We start from the raw sequence: 19809 nt of genomic DNA, 5'->3' as shown, positions 1-19809 counted from the left end.
AAGTAAGTTCAATCAAATTGATGAAGGGCATATTTCAGAATACTAATGAGCTCTTCATGTATTTTAAGCGCGTGTTAAAAAAAAAAAAAAAAAAAAAAAAAAACAAAAAAAAAGATAAATATGTAAGATTATTAGAGAGATTGACCTGACCACTTCCGTTATGTAAAGTCTCTGTGCGTTAGTATCCCGCAAGGACCTAATATTTTTCGATGCCACCCTAATCGGCGGGCCATGCACATTGGCATGTCTAGACCCTTTATATAATGGAATTGGCATTTATTTTTGGTAAACGCATACTCAAAGGAACGTTGAACAACTACATGTAGTGCTTTTGACTGTAAGTTAAGGAATCTATGATAAATGTTAACAATTAATCCTGCAAAAAAAAAAAAAAAAAAAACCAAAAACGACTGAAATAGGAAGGATATTTATTGATTGAATTAATAATGTAGAAGTATGAAGAAGTAGTAATACAGACTCATTAATAAAGCACTAAACGAAAATTAGATTAAATACATAGATAGAGGGTGGCAATTGACATTTGATTAGAGAATTGCCATTTAGTGCTTGTGGTGTTTCTTGTGTTGTTTCTTGTTGTGTTTCTTATGATGTTTATCATCCTCGTCATCGTCATGCTTGTGGTGTTTTTTATGGTGCTTATCATCCTTGTCATCATCGTCATGCTTGTGATGCTTCTTAGAATGCTTATCTTCCTTGTCATCATCGTCATGTTTGTGGTGCTTCTTAGAATGCTTATCATCCTTGTCATCATCGTCATGCTTGTGATGTTTCTTATGGTGCTTATCCTTCTCGTCGTCATCATCATGCTTGTGATGCTTCTTAGAATGCTTATCATCCTTGTCATCATCGTCATGCTTGTGATGTTTCTTATGGTGCTTATCGACCTTGTCATCATCGTCATGTTTGTGGTGCTTCTTAGAATGCTTATCATCCTTGTCATCATCGTCATGCTTGTGATGTTTCTTATGGTGCTTATCCTTCTCGTCATCATCGTCATGCTTGTGGTGCTTCTTAAGTTTGTGGTGCTTGTCATCTTTATTCTTGGAGTCCTTATCACCCTTACCCTTGACATCCTTGTCATTCTTATCCTTGGAGTCCTTGCCATCCTTATCCTTGGAGTCCTTATCACCCTTACCCTTGGAGTCCTTGTCATCCTTGTCATCCTTATCCTTGGAGTCCTTGCCATCCTTATCCTTAGAGTCCTTATCACCCTTACCCTTGACATCCTTGTCATCCTTATCCTTGGAGTCCTTATCATCCTTATCCTTGGAGTCCTTATTATCCTTATCCTTGGAGTCTTTGTTATCCTTATCCTTGGAGCCCTTATCATCCTTATCCTTGGAGTCCTTATCATCCTTATTCTTGGAGTCTTTGTCATCCTTATCCTTGGAGTCCTTGTCATCCTTATCCTTGGAGTCCTTGTCATCCTTGTCATCCTTATTCTTGGAGTCCTTATCATCCTTATCCTTGGAGTCCTTATCATCCTTATTCTTGGAGTCTTTGTCATCCTTATCTTTGGAGTCCTTGTCATCCTTATCCTTGGAGTCCTTGTCATCCTTGTCATCCTTATCCTTGGAGTCCTTATCATCCTTATCCTTGGAGTCTTTGTCATCCTTATCCTTGGAGTCTTTGTCATCCTTATCCTTGGAGTCCTTATCGTCCTTATCCTTGGAGTCCTTGTCATCCTTATCCTTGGAGTCCTTGTCATCCTTATCCTTGGAGTCCTTATCATCCTTATCCTTGGAGTCTTTGTCATCCTTATCCTTGTTGTCATCACCATTATCGGTAGGATTCTTGACATCCTTATCCTTGGAATCACCATCCTTATCGGTAGGGTTCTTGACATCCTTATCCTTGTCATCCTTGGAGTCCTTATCATCCTTATCCTTGGAGTCTTTGTCATCCTTATCCTTGGAGTCCTTATCGTCCTTATTCTTGGAGTCCTTATCATCCTTATCCTTGGAGTCCTTATCATCCTTATCCTTGGAGTCCTTATCATCCTTATCCTTGGAGTCCTTATCATCCTTATCCTTGGAGTCCTTATCATCCTTATCCTTGGAGTCTTTGTCATCCTTATCCTTGTTGTCATCACCATTATCGGTAGGATTCTTGACATCCTTATCCTTGGAATCACCATCCTTATCGGTAGGGTTCTTGACATCCTTATCCTTGTCATCCTTGGAGTCCTTATCATCCTTATCCTTGGAGTCTTTGTCATCCTTATCCTTGTTGTCATCACCATTATCGGTAGGATTCTTGACATCCTTATCCTTGGAATCACCATCCTTATCGGTAGGGTTCTTCACATCCTTATTCTTGTCATCCTTGGAGTCCTTATCATCCTTATCCTTGGAGTCATCACCATTATCGGTAGGATTCTTGACATCCTTATCCTTAGAATCACCATCCTTATCCTTGGAGTCCTTATCGTCCTTATCCTTGGAGTCCTTGTCATCCTTATCCTTGGAGTCCTTGTCATCCTTATCCTTGGAGTCCTTGTCATCCTTATCCTTGGAGTCCTTATCGTCCTTATCCTTGGAGTCCTTGTCATCCTTATCCTTGGAGTCCTTGTCATCCTTATCCTTGGAGTCCTTGTCATCCTTATCCTTGGAGTCATCACCATTATCGGTAGGATTCTTGACATCCTGATCCTTGGAATCACCATCCTTATCAGCAGGATTCTTCAGATCTTTATCCTTGGAGTCATCATCCTTATCATCCTTATCATCATTCTTTTCGTCATCCTTCTTTTCTGAAGTTTCAGTAGGATGTGGAATGGGAACAACAGTAGTAGGGGTGGCAACCACATCAGTAGAAGTAGAGACAGTAGTAGGAGTAGCAACTACATCAATATCGGTTGACGTAGAGGCAGCAGGAGTTATAGGAGCAGCAGAGGAGAGTGCAACAAGAGCGGCACCAGCAACGGCGGACAGCAGAAGTGTACCACGCATATTGATGACCTATTTTAATAGTTCGTGGTAGAGGTAGGAAGAGAAATGCCTGTTGGAGGAATGGCATACCCCTCTTCTATATTGTTTGATATTTATATGAATTGCTTGGCGGTAAATCTTAACTTTTGTTCAGGTAAGACACGGTTCAAAGGAACTCTTATAGGGCGGACGTACTTCACGTATGTGGAAACATAGAATGAGAAATATAATCATAGCATGTGAGGCAGGAGGTAGAACTGGTGAGGAAATATTCAAAAGAAACCAAGGTTTTACTTCATAATGCTTATGGATAACTGAATGAAGCATCAATTAGGAAATTCTGGTATCATCCTCCCACTCATAATTGAATGCTCGAGCGCAGCATTTCTGAAAGAGAAGCACACATTTTCCATACAACTACCTTATAAAAAATGCACTATATATTCTTAAGGTGCACTCAAACGTCTGAATAGATGTATAATTAGTTGTTTTGTAAACACAAACGCTTCCATAATGAGGCTCCCAGCGATCGACTCCATATTGCTCTAGCATTGCTAAAATTAGTAAAAACTTCTCGAACATCTGTTTTCAGGAAAGGCATCATTGCACGTTCCTTGAAAACTCCGCATAAGATTTTTCTAGCAAAAACGGATGGCTATATTCCCGGTAATGTGTAGGAAGCAAGTCTATCGAAAGGATTCACCTGCAAATACCAGATTATTCGTTCATTAAGACATTTTTGCTCCTTAGTGAGCAATGACTATGCAAAAATATTTATGATAAACGGAAAAAATAGGATAAACTGTTTTGTTTAAAGGTCGAAAAGCGTCAAAATGTTCAACAATATAGTCTCATTTGTAGCTTAGTTAGCAATTTTTTTATCGCTAGGTATATCCAGTATAAAAAGATTAGATAAGATATTCTTAATTCTTTACCTAAACCATACCATTGTTTGATGTAGTGTCATGCTACAGTGAAAATGTAAGCTATGTCTGAACCATCAAGACAGTTAAAGTGCTCAAGTTTTTTCAAGCAGAAAAATCAGCGGGAAACTGGACGCATTCTATTGCTATTTTGTGTTTGTACGTAATCAAAAAGGAGACATTACACGAGATTTAACAACTTGAGGTAAATAAAATCACACGGTAAATTATTCCCTGTCAAACAGATTAGGGTAAAATAATCCGTATAAGGCATTATTAAATCGCTTGGGATAATATTACATCCAATTAGTTTAACGTATGCAGATCATTATGTAGCGAATCAGCGATCAATCTTGAGACATGCGATTCGGACTGTTTAGTTACGCGTTTTTATACTTTATTATCTATAAGTTCTCTCATTATAGAATATGCATAAATAGATTTAGTCTTTTTGTGTCTAAGAATTGAGGTAAACCTCACGCGTCTATAATGTGTCATTCAAGCTGAACCATAATACTAGGTAATCGATTACTAGTACATCCAAGACACTGGCACCGTCATGTTTCGCAGCTGTCAAAAGGGCTTTTAATAGATTTGCAAAGCATGTCTTACTTATTTTGAAAACGAGTGGATAGACATGCATGTCAACAAAATGGCGTAACTTTTAGTATTATCCAATGATAAGTTTAATAACCAAAGCTTGAAAAATCAGCTCTTTTCTGATCAAGTACTTATTTAGTCCTTATTTATTGGCAAAATATAGTGCTGCCACGTCCAATTTAACTAGTAAATAAACATAAAGACTGGACTTTAGAGCTTCGTTTATTTTTTAAAAATGAAGCTTTGTACAAACTGATAGAGTAAATGAACTATAAGACTCGAGGTAAATTGTAACTGCATATCGGGGAGCGAACCTTTAGGAAAAACTTATGCTCATCAGTACGAATAGATGCAGCTGAGCAGGAAGTCCACCATGGAACACATAGTGAATAAAGCGGGAGGACGTGGTTTAGTAAACTGGCAAATTTGGAATGGTTCTTCGCTGATATACTACCTCGCTATCTTTGCAGCAGTAAATTATGAGTATCGGCTGTAAGTTTAGAATCACTTCAGCTGAGGGGAACGGTGAAATACTTAGAGGGGTCCATTCGCAGCATCAGTAACATTGCTGAAAGTGTTCCCGTATTTTCGAAATGTGCAGACTTTTTTGACCCATGTCCAAAACTATTCAATGTTTGAGATGAGATTTGCCGAATAACAGGACTATACACCTACCTATTTTCCCGACTTCTTTGAAAGATACTCTTCTACCTATTGCGTTGTCCATGCTATTTAAGGATTCTTGTAGAATTTTGAATAAAACCTGGTGGCTTTGTGACCTATCTCATCTAAATGCTGCTTCATGATTCTGTCTTTTTGCTGTCGTAAACTTTCTTTGTCACTAACTGCTGCTTTAATGCTATACGCGAGTTACTACACTTGGATGATATGCTATCATCAATGGTGGCTATCACCACCTTGTCCTATGAGTGGTGGCCACTGCTATTTGTTATCCGAGTCCATGATCTTTCTCACAGATCTAACGTGAAAGTCACTTTCATTATAAGCGACCCATTGCCAAGAAAAATTTTTTATGTAAATTACTCCATACAGTGATCCAAATATACCGCTATAAAATAGTGCCTAAACTTACACTTTCATTTGACAAGTTAGTTACCCAATACTAGCGAACTTACTACTATTGAGCATCTCAACAGCGTCTGAATATAGTTAATTTAGATCCTTATCGTGAGACTCAATTTAACATTGTTTATGCTCTTTATGGAGCTACTAATTCAGTTATTGTATTATGTACGAACTGTACTCTGTTTAATACATGCTTAAAGGCGCAGTTCTAACTGACATTAGGTTTTCCAAAAAAAAAATTTTTTTTTTTGTGCTAGTCGCCATATGTCATATACTCGATTAATTGTTTTGCTGGCTATTGAACTTGTTCCTATCTTCTCTTCGCTTCATTTAATGTATTTCTTATTAATGAAAAGTTGGCTCTTTTTTCCTAGCTAAATATGAAGGCCAACTGACAATATCCATTGCGTCTTAATACTAACTTTTTTTTGATCTTTTATGGAATGCACGGCTTGGATTTTAAACAATCGTTTGGTCTCAATATCTATCTCGATAAAAAAATCCTTAACTATGACAATGGAGCCAGTGTATATATTTTGTTAAATTTGTAACATACCGCTGACTTATTAAAATACACCTGACACTATGTACATTCATTTAATTTGGAAATGTGCCTTGTTGTCGTAGAAGAAGCAGACTTATCAACTTAGGATTAACTAGTTGGACGCAAGTTGATGAGGGTTTGTCAGACATTTCCACATCTGCTTTGATTCAGCCCAAACTTAATAAATTATCAAGACTTTTACGAACCAAATGATATTTCAAGTTTTAACAAGTTGTAATCTTGTAGCTCATACGTTCTGATAGTCAATATACTGAGAAAGAATTTTTTTCTGCTTGCCAGAATGGAAACCATTCGTTCATAGAAGACCCGTGTTACACACGATTGAAAAATGCAACTGTTACAATTATTTATGCTTATGCATGCATGTGGATGAAGAATGACACAGCAGGTAATTTTATGTGAACGCAAGAAAAAAGCCAATATTCCAGTGCCAGACAAGTTGCCTTTTTACTAGATGGTTTTTATATGTGAGTTCTTTTTCTTTCCCAACGCTGTTTCTCATGCGAATCCAAAGTGCAATGCCAGCCAATGGTCGCGTTATCAAGCATGAAAACCATAAAGCTCTATCTTTTTATTTCTTTGGCTTTTAGGCGTACGAGGCAGCAAGAGAAATCATTTGTAAGCAAGAGACGGAATTTTTCTATCTGAATAAACAATGTAATTCACATTATTGCAAAATATTGCTTTTTTTGTTTCTTTATTTCGAATAGTTTATCCGTGTTATACACACCTACATACACACACATAATGGTTGTAATGTTGCATTTTTAAGGGTATCTTATTGATTGTACATGTTGGGGGGGGGGGAAAGACGTGTTCAGGCACAAGTAGATCAAAAAAGATTTCCGTAGTCTTCTTCATTCTCGAAATATGTCGGTGGATTCTAAGCAAAAGATAATGATGATAATGTTATTAAACGCTAATCATTGACTGGTCTAAATCTGTTATGACTGCATTCTCCATATCTCCCCTTTTTATTACGTTTGAACTTTAATATTTTAGTTACCTGGGTAGCTTCCCATTTCAGCAGTTGACTATAATCTTTAATAGATGAAGTGGAGACAAATATGTCTATAAGGCCATCTATGGAATTGTCATCTATATCATCTTGTTGATCGTTATGGATGCTTTTACTATGGCTTGCTGCAGAAAAGGATGCAACACTGCTGTTGCTGCTGCTGCTGCTGCTACTGCTACCATTATTTTCCTCCGAACGCATCCTGTACACTAATTCATGATTATAAGTTGTATAGTCTAACTCTAAATCTCGGTATGCTTCATCTCTTAATTGGCTCAAATATAGTAAATCAACAGGAGTCCGGATTTCGTCCATATCACTTTCATACTCTTCCATATTCATTTTGTTTCTACAGCCCGACTTTTGCTTTTTCTTATTGCTGCATTCTCTTGCATTAGTAACTTCTTGAGTAGTTATAATTGTGAGCTTATCTGCTTTATGTTCTTCTTGTAAGTGATGTTGCTGTAAGTCACGGTTAAAATAAGTACTCTTTGTTACAAGTCGAAAAAAGTTAAAAAAAAACAAAAAACACAGGAGTGAGTAAGAGAGTTAAGGGAAACTTGTCAGTAGTGACAATATGACAGGACAACTGAAACAAATTATTTTGCAAAAGTGTCTTTGCAATAAGGAAATATTAGGGTGTTTTGATATTTTAAAGTACCTTTTTCCTTTGAACTAATCTCCGTTGGTTTGATGAGTGATACGGTTTTGTGGATAACGATTTACTTGGTGATGGTGCAAATGCACGTCTCGCAATATTAGTGTTGGTATTTTTCATATTAAGAATGATTTCGGGGAGCGGCGACAGAGTAGAAAATGAGTAATAGGAAACTAGAAGTGTATACGTGCAATGGATTCTGGAATTGAGCAGAGGAAGCAAGTTATTAAATTGACTGCTTCAAGATACTTGTATATAATTAAAAAGAAGAGGAATGAAGAAGCAATCAAAGATGAAAGAAGCTTATAAAGAACAAAAGTAATTTCCAGCGATTTATTGAATAGCACCACCCAGCTGCGATTGCAGGATTTGTCCAAGTGTTAAAAGTGTTAAAGTGTAGGACAGACTGTAAAAGCAAAAGAATAGGATTTTTTTTTTGATAAATCACACATACAAAAACGGACCTGCTTCTTGATGATTTAGGAAATTTCTTTTTGTTACTTTCTTAAATTATATGAGGGGTTGAAGAGGAGGGGGAAGGGAATGCCTAGTGATCACCCTTTTAGGGCACCCTGTGTATTCAATCACTGCCGCGTTGCATCCGTTAAAGATTGTAACGTTTTACATGGCCCGAAAGCAATCAGCGTGAGTGTCATGGACATGACTATCAAAAGTGTGTTCTTCGGAATAGTCTCGATGACTTCGCTACTCTACACGTGTTTTCCGAAATACTTATTATACACATTGAAGGAAAATTTCATAATGCATTGATTGCCCTTTAATGCTCTTTACGCTGCAATATTCCGAATTATATTTATATCTTGATGCTAGCTTATAACTTATACAGTATATTAGCACCTAAATATATAGCTGAAGAGCGAACTGGAAAGCCATAAATCAATCAATAACCGTAATTGATATCGTGATGAATTTCAGCAGTTCTAGCAATATAATCCTATTCCTACTACTTCTAATATATCTTTACCTTTTGTTGTAGTCTGGTAAGCAAAACCCTTTAGCATTTGGACGCGATGAGGTTTATGAGCTCCTTATGAACGATCCCACAATAATAATATGTATAAAGCTCTTTCATATTCTTAAAGCATGGACTTGCTTGCAACAAAACAAATATTCTTGTTTTTCACAAAGGAAGAACCACGGCTAATGCGTCCTTCTTCAGATTTGTAGGCTATCTTCAATTCTTTTTTAGAATTCTGTGTTCAATTAACCGTACAATTATATACAATTGACCTAAGAACGCTTGAAAATGTAAACAATGATAGCGCCGTAAAAAAAGGTGGGCTGAAAACATAACCATTCTATCGGTGCTTATCGACAAGCTCGAATGGTTCCTTTGAAAAAGCTGCGCTTCGGAAAACGGAAGAAGCAACTTGTCTTTGATTTTTTATTGAACAAAATAAAAAGAGACTCCCTTTTCGATAATACACATGAGGGATGCAAATAGCAGGAGAACGAACATATTGAAGCCTTCTATTACTATAAAATTGCTTTATTCTTGACAAAAACCACGTCAGCGTGAAGAGGCTTAATAGCCATCGTAATCCCAGTTCATTTCTCTTTTGCTTCATTGTATCTGAAATCACGATAGCAAATGAAATGATGTGCAGCAGACTCTATTTCTCCTACTACAACAAGTACAGTCAGGTCAAAGTGCTATTTGTTACTTAGCATTTAACGTGCGCTGTGGGATCAATTTATCAAGCAAGAGGATAATAAGACATCAACAACGACAATGAACAGCAAACAAAGCAGCATCTTAAAATTGACCCAAGAGCTGAAATTTTTTGCTTACCAAAAACCGTCCATTTACCCAATATTATTCTGATGTTATCTCTTTCACAAATTACGAGGTTACGCTGCTGCTTATGTACGTGGCCTAGATTTTGCTTTTATTAGAGTAAGTCAACAAACCCCCTATTTTTCACATGAGATGAGCCAAAAACGCCTTTTGTTGAAGAGTGAACAGCAGAATGAAGAGGCTTTCTTTTAGGTGATACATAATAAGCGCACTATAGTCAATTAGAACCCCCATGCTAATTTAAAAGCAAAATAAACAAACTTATAGACCATTAATCCTACGTCCCCAGAGTTGTATAAAGGTATGAATTTTTGTTTATCTGCTTTTCCTTTCTCTTTCTTTCTTCCTTATAGTATATTAATTTACTCAATCTGCTATTTCAGATACTTGTGACTGATTTAGACTTTTCTTCAATTGAAAACAATCACAAAACCAAACATCTCTGCTCTTTATCGTTATGCATTTTTTAGCATGTCTTCTCGAGCAAATCAAAGCTCTTCTTCTGCCTCTTCTCGCGCTCTCTGCATCCCTTCAGGTAAAACCATATATGAATGTGCAGGTGCAACAGGCAAGAACACTTCAACGCGTAATAACTGCTTTCGAAATCTACATTTTCTCTTTTGTAGTTCATGATGTAAGCTCTGCTGTTGTCGATCGCATGACTTTCAACCCTCCAGGTACGAATGAATACAATTACCATCGTGCATGAGTGCAATGATAATATGTACTTGACGCGTTATTCTGCGTTGTTCGTGTTTAGTTAATGACTTATGCTCTGTTGGTGTGGCTTGCTCATCTCCGGATATTGCTGTTTCTTCTCGCCCTTCAGGTAAAAACTTGCTGCTCTCCGATAAACATATGTATATTTCTCTAAACATAATGAGCACTGTTTTCATTTTATAGTTAATGGCTTAGGCTCTACTGATGTGGCTCGCTCATCTTCGGATGTAGCTATTTCTTCTTCTTTGTGTCAACCAGATAAATAGCACAATATTTAACGCGAATAAAAAGTTTACATCATTCTATAAGTTGTTCAAAAATAGCTAACTTTATTTTCCTTTTTTTTTTTTTTTCTTTTTTTTTAGTTAATGACTTATGCTCTGCTGGTTCGGCTAGTTCCATTGCTTCTGTTTCCTCTTCTGTTGGTTCGGCTAGTATCACTTCTTCTACCTCTTCTTCTGCTGTTACTTTGAAAAGAAAGTACCCAGCTACTCTTTCCTATCAGGTAATAATAACCATCAGGCATAGAAAAACGCACAAGGAAAGATGATTATGTTATTGATGTCGTTTTTTTTATTTTATAGTCATACTTTGCTGAAAAGGAAGGCCGCGTTGTGAAGCGACTTCGTTCTGCATACGCTTCAGCAGGAGAATTGTAAGTTACTGACATTTTGATTGAATGAAACCAAGTATATCTCTGTACGTGCTTCTCATCATACTCTTTTCGGTTTGAACATAGTTCTTCTGTTGCTGCCGGAAGCGATGGCGAGAAGGACGATGGTAATTCGTCTCGCTACCGAAAGATTACCAAGGTCGGTGAAGGCAGCTTTGGGGTGGTGTATGAAGTCGAGCACATACCCACCTCGGCAAAAGTTGCCATCAAGGAAATGCAACTGTCCGACGACGACAGTTGGCGTCAGTGGCAATTGGGTGAAGTAAGTATTCCTTTCGAAAGAAGAAAACGGTTGAGGCACGAAAATTTTTGCTCATTCTTTCTTTATTATTCTGATAGAGTGCTTGACAAAAATGCTGCCAACATTGTCATGGACTGCATGAGATTTGATTTGCTCTCTTATCTCATGCAGTATGACCGTAAAGGACTGTCTGCTGTTCACATACAGGTGCGTTTGGTTGATTTCAAGTATTCTTCATCAAATTATGAAGCATACTGAAATTGTCTTTTTTTTTTTAGTCCTTTATGTGGCAGCTGTTGTCTGGCCTCCAATATTGCCATGACAACGGCATCCTTCACAGGGACTTGAAGCCCGAAAACCTGCTCCTTGATGATAGCGGCAACCTAAAAATTACCGACTTCGGGATAGCCGCCACCGTCGAGGAGTTTGAGGGTGTCAAAGAATCATACCAAGTAAAGTAAACGCATTCGTAGATTAAAAATGCGTAATATTTTTTAGTAACTGGTTTTCTACTTTTTTTTAGAATTTCAGGTTGGCACCCTCTGAAATCGGGCACCCGAGCTTCTCCTCGGCACTCCATAGCACACGACTGCAGTTGATATATGGAGTGCCAGATGCATCATGGCATTCATGATTATTATGAACCATCTGTTATCGAATACAGCAACGATGATAATTTGAGTGTCCTTTTTTAAACATTAAATATCCATAATAATTATAGGAAAAACAGAAGATGAGACGCTTTCCCAGGTGTACAGCTTGAAGGGCACACCATCGGAAGCCGACTGGCCTGGTGTGTCCTCTTTCAAATAATTCGATAAAGATCTCCCTCGTAAGTCTGCACAGAGCTTACAGGGAATGCGAAAGTCCCATTCTTTTCTAAATAGTTTTTTGTCCATCTACATAGCCACCAATTCGAACAATTTGGAAGCTTACCTGTTGAGTTATCCTAACTCAATCTTCGGAGAGCTGCCTGAATCAGCAGCCGGTTTGCTCCAAGTAAGTAAACTGTGTGATTATGGTCTTTCTATATCGAAAAATGCATTAATTTTAGCATGACATTATTATGTAGTGCTTGCTCACTTACGACCCTGCTAAAAGAATCACAGCTAAGCAAGCATTGGAGCATCCTTTCTTCGAAGGCTTCGCTACCAGCACAGCAACTTCATCATCAAAGTAGGTTGTTGCTGCTGGTGCAATAAAAGGGCAGCTCTCCTGGAAAATTAACAGGAATGGTAACAATGGGAGGGAGGATCTTTGGGAAAGCGTCTTCTCAGAACATGGGGAGAAGCGAGGGGATTTAACATTAGCAACTAACAAGTCCCGACTACCGTCATTTGACAATAACGGTTCAAAAACGATGTTTATTTTGTGTTCTACAAACAGCAGTGCTCTTGTTTGAAAAAGAAGACCTTTCATGGATATTGATTGCCGCGACAATTGATATTCGTGTCGCGGCAGCAGGTAGCATTGTTGATTGAAGATTTCCCTTCAAACCCTTAGGGAAGTCAGCCTGCCTCTTTTCCCCACCCGTCTTGGTTGCAAACAAAGGCTTGGTTATATCTGATGGAGATTGCGAATGAAGAACAGCTAGTATCAAAGCGGAAAGAAGATGACGACCTTTTCATATGAGGTGATAATTGATTTATTGTAAACGACAACAAACTTCATGGCTTTTCTTCGAGATGGAAACTAATAAACAGTTTTTGTGTACGATTTAATAAATCAGTTCATCCACTTTATGCTGCTTTAGGAAAGCTAGCAACCGGTAAGTACAAAATTTCTTAGAACAACCAGTTTACTTCTGTGATAAGTATCCAAGTTGCCTGCCACATTCCATTTACTGGTATCTACTCCTTTTTCCTAATAGTACACAAAAATGGTGCTCGTATTGACTTTTGAAGCTACTAATATTAATGCTCTATTGTTTAAACACATGCATTAGAGTGTATTTTTTTCAGAAAAAAATTAAAGGTTATACAATATCTTGCAGAAAACAAGCATACTCAACCAATGTGTAATATGGTTCTAACCAGCTTGAAGAATCATTATGAAATAGTAGCTGTTCATTACTGTTCTGCTTGTAAGTTAATCTGATGGAAAATAGCAAGTTTCGATTCCAGTAGCAGAAAGACTGCACACAAGGATCGTGATAAATGGCTTCAAGATAGTGTTGATATGCAGCACCTCTGCTAATTTCTAGTTATCCCACCGGTTTATGTTTGCTGGTAAAGAAGCGAGTAGAGATGCTTTATTTCTAACAAGTAACAGCAGTTCTTTGTAAGGAGCATGCTTTTCAATGATTGTTTCCATTGGGGGGTTTTTTTTTTAGCATACTTGAGTTGTTGAAGAGAGTTGAAAACGGAGACAACTAGAACCTTCTTGAGAGGATGATTAACTATGATTCTGTAGGAATCAGACAAAGACTCTGTTTGAAAAAATCAGGAAATAGCTGTTATCGAAATAAAAACGTATGTTTACGACATCGTTTTCATTATTCAATTTTGGTCACTATTGATTCTCTGTAGATATAAATATATCTGAAAGCCTTCTAACAACAGACTTAAAGAAATCTTTGCAGTGCTATACAAGATTATAATTTCAAAAATTCAATACAAATGGTACATTTCTTGAATTGGGAACAAAAATACAAGGATTTTTATTGATTTACAAAATATAGAAAGAAACTAAACCCTTAAGGTTTGCTAAAAAGAAGACGAAAAGTCTCGTCAATTTATAGGATTCAAAAAAGTTACTTCAAACGCTTGAATTGTTGACGGTTGACTTCGAAGTATTCCTTTATGGTATGAGGCTTACGTTCCAATACCTTTTCAAGGTCATCGGTTTGCATATCAAGCTTACCCTTATTGACCAAACGCCAATACTCCATGAGAATTTCGATCATATCCTCATGCAAGAACTTACCCAAGGGGAAAGAAGCAAAACCATCACGACCTTTACGGAAATCATTACGGTCATCGGGACGTTGGCTGAACTTCTTATCGTCCTTCAATTTATGAAGCCATTGCTTTAGATCATTTTCGGAGATTTCTTTGAAGTGCAAGTCGCGTTGATCCAAACCTTCACCCATTTGCTTGACAATCTCCTCAGTGTTGTGTACTTTGGAACATGTGAAGTTGTAAACTTGCTTATGATGGAAAGCATCACCGCTTTGTTGTTGCTGGCTACGTTCGGAGCGCTTCTTAGCCAAACAGTAAATAGCTTCGACAATATCATTCAAATCGATAGAACTCCATTTCTTATCTTTCTTGACAGGAAGAGGAACAATGTTTTCGCCTTCAATCTTGGGAGCTAAGAAATAGAAGAACTGATTGAGCATGGGGATACGCATGATACAATGCTTTTCACCGTGGAATTCTTTCTTAAGCTTCTCTTCAATCTTGTGGAAGTGAAGGATAGTACGGAATTCGTTGGAGTGTTGGTCATTGATATCACCAGATTGAACACGGTCAACAGCAAGCCTAGATGAACGAAATGGAATAAGTTTACATTAAATTGAAATACTAAAAATAATTCACAATCAGTCATTATAGCTTACACAGAAACCATAGAGAAATGGTCAACACTTTCATGCTTAGCAGCACACATCAAGGTTTCAGCTTCCTTTAAGGTATCACGAGAGCTCTCGGGAACCATCAAAACATGGCAGACATTTCGCATGACTTCACGCATTTTATGCTCGTCAGTGTAGTTTACTTCCCAAATCTTAGCACCCATCTTTTCAAGCTGTTCCAATTGGTAACCTTGGCGTTGGCGACAAAGGACACGTAATTCAAAATTACCACTGTGTGAACGATATTCGCCATTTCGCATAGCTTCAAGGAAACGATAAGCCAAACAAAAGCCAATAAGGGAGTCAACGTTAGTAATAACGCAGGCGTTCTTGCTGCCAGAAGTGAATTGTTGCTGGTGTTGGTGTTGATGCTGTTGTTGTGACATGATTAAGATAACAGAGGATGTTGTATTTGGGGAAAAAAATTGAATTCTGATGCGCAAATCAATCGTCTTATATACGATTTTCTTTACCTGCTAAAATTATGACATGAAAAAACGATAAGGCATAAGAAATCAAAGCTCTCAAACGATGTTGAAAACAGGTTGTCTTCCTCGGCAGAAACAAACTGTTACGACATGCCAAGAGTTCGCACGCTCGTATAATGATGAAGCATGTTGCTTTCAAGACTTTACAGGTTTATGTTGATTTTTGATTTTCTTTTACGGTCACGCTCAGTGATGTATGCCATTCTATATATTCATACTCTCGACAGTTACAGTTCTAAATACTTGCTAGTATGCCTACTTCCCTATTTGATTAATAGTATGGCATTCTTTTGTCTGTAAAGCCGAATGGTTTGAATTTGATTTGCTCAAATAATACAATATACTAAATACATCACTGTGAGCTTTAAGTTCTGCTATAACCTGTTTGCTTTTTGTCCTTCAATCTTAAGACTTGTTTGTAATGCAACAGAGATATAACAATTGTCTCATCTGTCATCAAAACAGCAAAAATATTTTTTATAACTTGGCCAAAAATTACTAACTCGCCATACTATATTAGTTCTATATGATGATATGGTGATGGAGAAAAATCCGGTCTGCTACTGGTAGCATAAACTTTTTTATTCTTCTTGTTCTTTAATTTGAAATAATTTCACATGAGTACCATTCCACGGCCCAAACTCTCTCATTGTATTTACATAGTTTTGCCCCCACATCACGCTACGGAACCAAACAACTAATGCTTCACCCCATTGAAACTGACGCAAATAAACACCTGCTTCCAGATAGCCCTCGAAAGAGGGTAAGTCAATGGTCTTGACGAACTCTGTTAACAATTCAGAGTCATTCGTCGTTTTACACTTTTCTTCAAGCGGCGGTAGTAGTGTTTCCATCAATTTTGTAAGTGTGACAATGGGCAAAGCTGCTTTCCAATGATTGAACCATTTTTCTGTAGGCGTAAATTGCGTGGAGTTTCGGACATTATTATTGTGATTATCAGCATCTCTGTTGGTCTTCCTTGCTGCTGCCGCTGCTGCTGCCGCAACTTCTTTAGTCACTTTATCAAATGTGAGTGTCCTTAAACTTTCAATATCTTTCGATCTTAATACCAATGCATATATGAATTTTGGGTTATTTCCGTACTGGTGATGAACGATATGATTGAAAGTCTCTAAAAGGTAGCCTAAGAGTTGATGGTTGTGTTCGTCGGCAAGCAGGAAATGAGGGGAAGACCAAGAATGAAACAAGGTCATAAGTTTGGAACAGGTCGTGACACCCAAATTTGTCAAGTAGGGTGAGATATTTGTAATAGTTAAGATGAAGGCTGGATACAGCGAATGTAGTCTACCTTGCGTAGAAGCAATAAGCGAAAATATAGAAATGATGAGGTAATCGGCGTAAGAGCCATTAAAGGCGTAAATGCGAACAGAGGCAGGAAGATATGAATGAGTAGTGAAAGGTTTGTTGAGTTTAATGCTATACTCTTTGTTGGAAGAAAGAGTTTGTAACATAAATGCGCACATACGAATCAGGCCAGTAGAAGCTAAAAAAAATTCAAAGCAAGAGCAAAGGTTGGTTATTGATAGGCTTCTAAGCAGTTCAAGATGTGATGCAACACTTACATAATTTGTCTTTACTTTCATTAGCATGAAAAATTAGTAAGACAGTTAAATCGAGTGCACGATCAGAATCTGTTAGATAGTAAGTGAATCTCTTACTGACTTCAATACAACGCCAGCAGAGCATCATTACATCTGTATAGCAGCTGGTACGCCGTGTAGATCCTGGCAGGTAGGTATTGACGGCTGTCATAGGGTTACTTAATAATCTGTAAAAGCCGTTCATCAGATATTCAAAATCTTTCTTTCTATACAATTTTGACAGAAAATATCTAAAATCGTTTTCAGCTGCCTGCTGATCAATTGGTGATTCATTCTTCAAGGAGACATAGTCTTCCAAGTCCATTTTCGGCTCCGAAGCGGATGCTGTTTCTAACGGTGGCGTTGTTATTGTGATAGTTTCTAAAAGCTTGGTTGTCTCCTTAATATTGTCTGTAGTACTGCTGTTTTCTCTCTTATTGCTGCTTATACTCATTCTAGGGCTAGCATTGAAACTATTTCTGCGGCTGACGCTGCGACTTGGACTGCGACTCGTTGTAATATCTTCTTCATTGGGTATCTGTCGCAACACTTTTTTGGCTTCTTGTGGTGATCTGTAATCCAATAAAATCAACAATGATGACAAGCAGAAAGTAATAAGTTGTTCTTTAGTTGCCGAAGCCGTGAGAATATGATTGTATGGCACCCAACCTGTCGGATCGTAGTTACATACAGTATTGAGCAAACTGCATAATAGCACCATCACAGTCTTACGGTCCAATTGACAGGCTGCATACTGGAGCCAGAGATCCTCTTCTCTAAGAAGTTGTGATGGTGTACTATACATGGATTTTGAAAGCAAGACAACGAGTAAACGTAGAACTTCGGTTCGATTAGCCTCATTGTCTTTGAATTGCCCCATATCTTCTTCTGGCTTTAACCCAACACCTGCTTCCCAAACCACTAAGTTGACTTTATTCTTGAGCTCCTTATTTACTAGAGCAAGCGGGATGGTGAAGCCCCCTAAAAATAATGCCTGGATGGTCACTATACGGTAAATTATGAAGAATCAGCAAGAGAAGGACTTTTGTCAGATATTGCATAGCTATCCCTTTTCACATACAATCTATCAATCTGGCGCCTCTTGGTGGCAAAATGTCTATTTCTATTTCATCATTGCTGGCTTCTTGGCCAGCGAATTGACCCTCCTCCTCCTCTGTTGTTACTTTTATCTCTTTAAATTTCTCAGTTTTATCCTTGCTTTCTTCTGTTGATGTTTCTACTCGCATCGATAAATCTCCCTCTTCTTCTTCTGCCATCCTATTCCTTTTGATAGTAGCTTCTTCCGAGCCAGTATCTTTCTTAGCATCGTCGTTTTTACTACTTTCAGTATATTCCGACATAATTCCATCGACTTCTTCATCCTTAGCTACGCTATCATTCAACGTGTCATTAGATTTTGTGGTTGATCTCTTCCTCTCTACTCGCCTTTCGTTCCAGAAGAAGGTGTTCTCCCATTCAGAGCAAGCCTCACTTTCATAGATAAAAGGCATTAGACGGGTCAAAATTCGACAGCAATTCAGTAAGTGATTGATCGAATGTTTTGCACACGGGAAGTTGGATGCGTTGATAGTCTCTTCCATTTTCAACAAGATCTGTTATTTGACACAAGGGAAAGAAGCTAAGCTTGTTGTATCGCATGATAAGCCCAATATAAGATTTACCTTATCAATTAATGTTTCAATATTTGCTCTAGATTCGTCCCTTGTTCTTCGAATATCATTGGCACCGATCAATAAAAATACATCGTCAGTTGAGGTGGGTAGAGTCCAAAACTACATGATTGAATATAACGGTATTCATTAGCATGGTGACAAAGCGACAATGCACACTCATGATTTGACACTTGGCTAATTACTAATATTTACTTGTTCCCAAAAGTCTTCCTCTGTGGGTGCAATATGCTTTTTTTTTTTCAAGTTTAGTTAGAATTGAGTGAATATGCTAGTTTGCTCCATACAACATAAATACATAATTTTGCCAGTCCAAATTGTTTTCCATACCTTGTCTTCAAATAAACGGAAGACACTCTGTCTAAAGGCTAGTTTACTATTGGCTCCACCCATAGTTGGTAGTTCAGCTTTATAGAGAGGCCTTGAATTGAAGAGTAGATATAAAGAGAAGAAGAAAAAGTGAACAAAGAATCACAAACAACCATATACAAAAGACAAGTTTCAAAGCTAAAACATTTATTTAATTTTTTGGGCATAGAAAAAAAAAGAGCGTATTTCAAAAATGAGTTTATCACCGCTCAACAATCTTCCCGATTATGAATGCTCAACGGCCATCAAAAGTGCTCAAATGTTATTTCATTTAAATCAGTTTGTAAGTTTAGAGCGCCTTATCATCAAAGGATAGTACAACCGTAATAGTTGGTTATATCTATTGTACATAATTGCTTAGTTGGTGAAAGAGTTAGAAAAAAAAAAATCCATATAACAAAAAGCTTTGCATTTGTTTGTTGGGCAGAGGCACCGCACTGACTACCATTCCCTACGTATAAACGTTTCATTAATTTAACTTCCGTTTTGAGCCTCAGACATTCAGGGCAGGTACAGGTGAATCATTAATACGTTTAAACAAGCCCAATGGACACGAGATATTAAAGCTTATCTAAATTGCCCGGGGCAGCTCGATTTTTTGAGAATAGGGCGATGCATAGTGTCGGTGAGGGTGCCGTGGTGGGCGAAAAAGCATACTATCTAAATGGGGGGGGAGGGGAAGGGGGCTAAACTAATCATTATAATTGGTAGGCTAAGACTTTGGGCGTGGTTCGGGATCTTGCTTAATTAAGCCTGGGCGGGCACCGCAATTATTCATAACTTGCTTAAACACCAACACCGACCGAGAACCACCTTGATAGTGGCATTAAAA

At 37.8% G+C, this 19809-nt stretch overlaps 5 protein-coding genes across 5 annotated transcripts; 2 read left to right on the top strand and 3 right to left on the bottom strand.

Moving 5' to 3' along the window:
* The first annotated feature begins 381 nt into the window (after window positions 1-381).
* On the top strand, window positions 382-3138 carry BDF20DRAFT_238392 (uncharacterized protein). Its single transcript, XM_053074983.1, has 2 exons — window positions 382-1819; window positions 2360-3138. Exons 1-2 carry the CDS (start codon window positions 606-608, stop codon window positions 2775-2777), a joined length of 1632 nt encoding a protein of 543 aa, XP_052930859.1. The 5' UTR covers window positions 382-605; the 3' UTR covers window positions 2778-3138.
* Window positions 3139-6957: 3819 nt separating this feature from the next.
* BDF20DRAFT_992064 (uncharacterized protein) lies at window positions 6958-8046 on the bottom strand (the record flags this gene model as incomplete). Its single annotated transcript, XM_053085366.1, has 3 exons — window positions 7805-8046; window positions 7132-7632; window positions 6958-7008 (listed from the first exon to the last, which is right to left on the bottom strand). The coding sequence occupies exons 1-3, from the start codon at window positions 7919-7921 to the stop codon at window positions 6958-6960; spliced, it is 669 nt and encodes a 222-aa protein (XP_052930858.1). The 5' UTR covers window positions 7922-8046.
* A 3056-nt stretch (window positions 8047-11102) lies between these two features.
* BDF20DRAFT_908475 (kinase-like domain-containing protein) lies at window positions 11103-12434 on the top strand (the record flags this gene model as incomplete). Its single annotated transcript, XM_053083482.1, has 7 exons — window positions 11103-11120; window positions 11144-11461; window positions 11533-11686; window positions 11976-12047; window positions 12078-12120; window positions 12162-12192; window positions 12327-12434. The coding sequence occupies 7 exons, from the start codon at window positions 11103-11105 to the stop codon at window positions 12432-12434; spliced, it is 744 nt and encodes a 247-aa protein (XP_052930857.1).
* Window positions 12435-14006: 1572 nt separating this feature from the next.
* BDF20DRAFT_829867 (uncharacterized protein) lies at window positions 14007-15088 on the bottom strand (the record flags this gene model as incomplete). Its single annotated transcript, XM_053078354.1, has 2 exons — window positions 14007-14736; window positions 14814-15088. 2 exons carry the CDS (start codon window positions 15086-15088, stop codon window positions 14007-14009), a joined length of 1005 nt encoding a protein of 334 aa, XP_052930856.1.
* A 701-nt stretch (window positions 15089-15789) lies between these two features.
* BDF20DRAFT_901420 (high-temperature-induced dauer-formation protein-domain-containing protein) lies at window positions 15790-19115 on the bottom strand. The gene is made up of 6 exons (XM_053082798.1): window positions 18939-19115; window positions 18804-18839; window positions 18600-18710; window positions 17999-18530; window positions 16900-17922; window positions 15790-16820 (listed from the first exon to the last, which is right to left on the bottom strand). Exons 1-6 carry the CDS (start codon window positions 18999-19001, stop codon window positions 15898-15900), a joined length of 2688 nt encoding a protein of 895 aa, XP_052930855.1. The 5' UTR covers window positions 19002-19115; the 3' UTR covers window positions 15790-15897.
* Between the last annotated feature and the right edge of the window lie 694 nt (window positions 19116-19809).

This window comes from Mycotypha africana (genome assembly GCF_025528875.1).
Source record: "Mycotypha africana strain NRRL 2978 chromosome Unknown BDF20scaffold_17, whole genome shotgun sequence".
NCBI classification, from domain to species: Eukaryota; Fungi; Mucoromycota; class Mucoromycetes; order Mucorales; family Mycotyphaceae; genus Mycotypha; species Mycotypha africana.
Note: the sequence above shows the minus strand (reverse complement) of the source record. Positions and strands in the feature narration are given on the sequence as shown.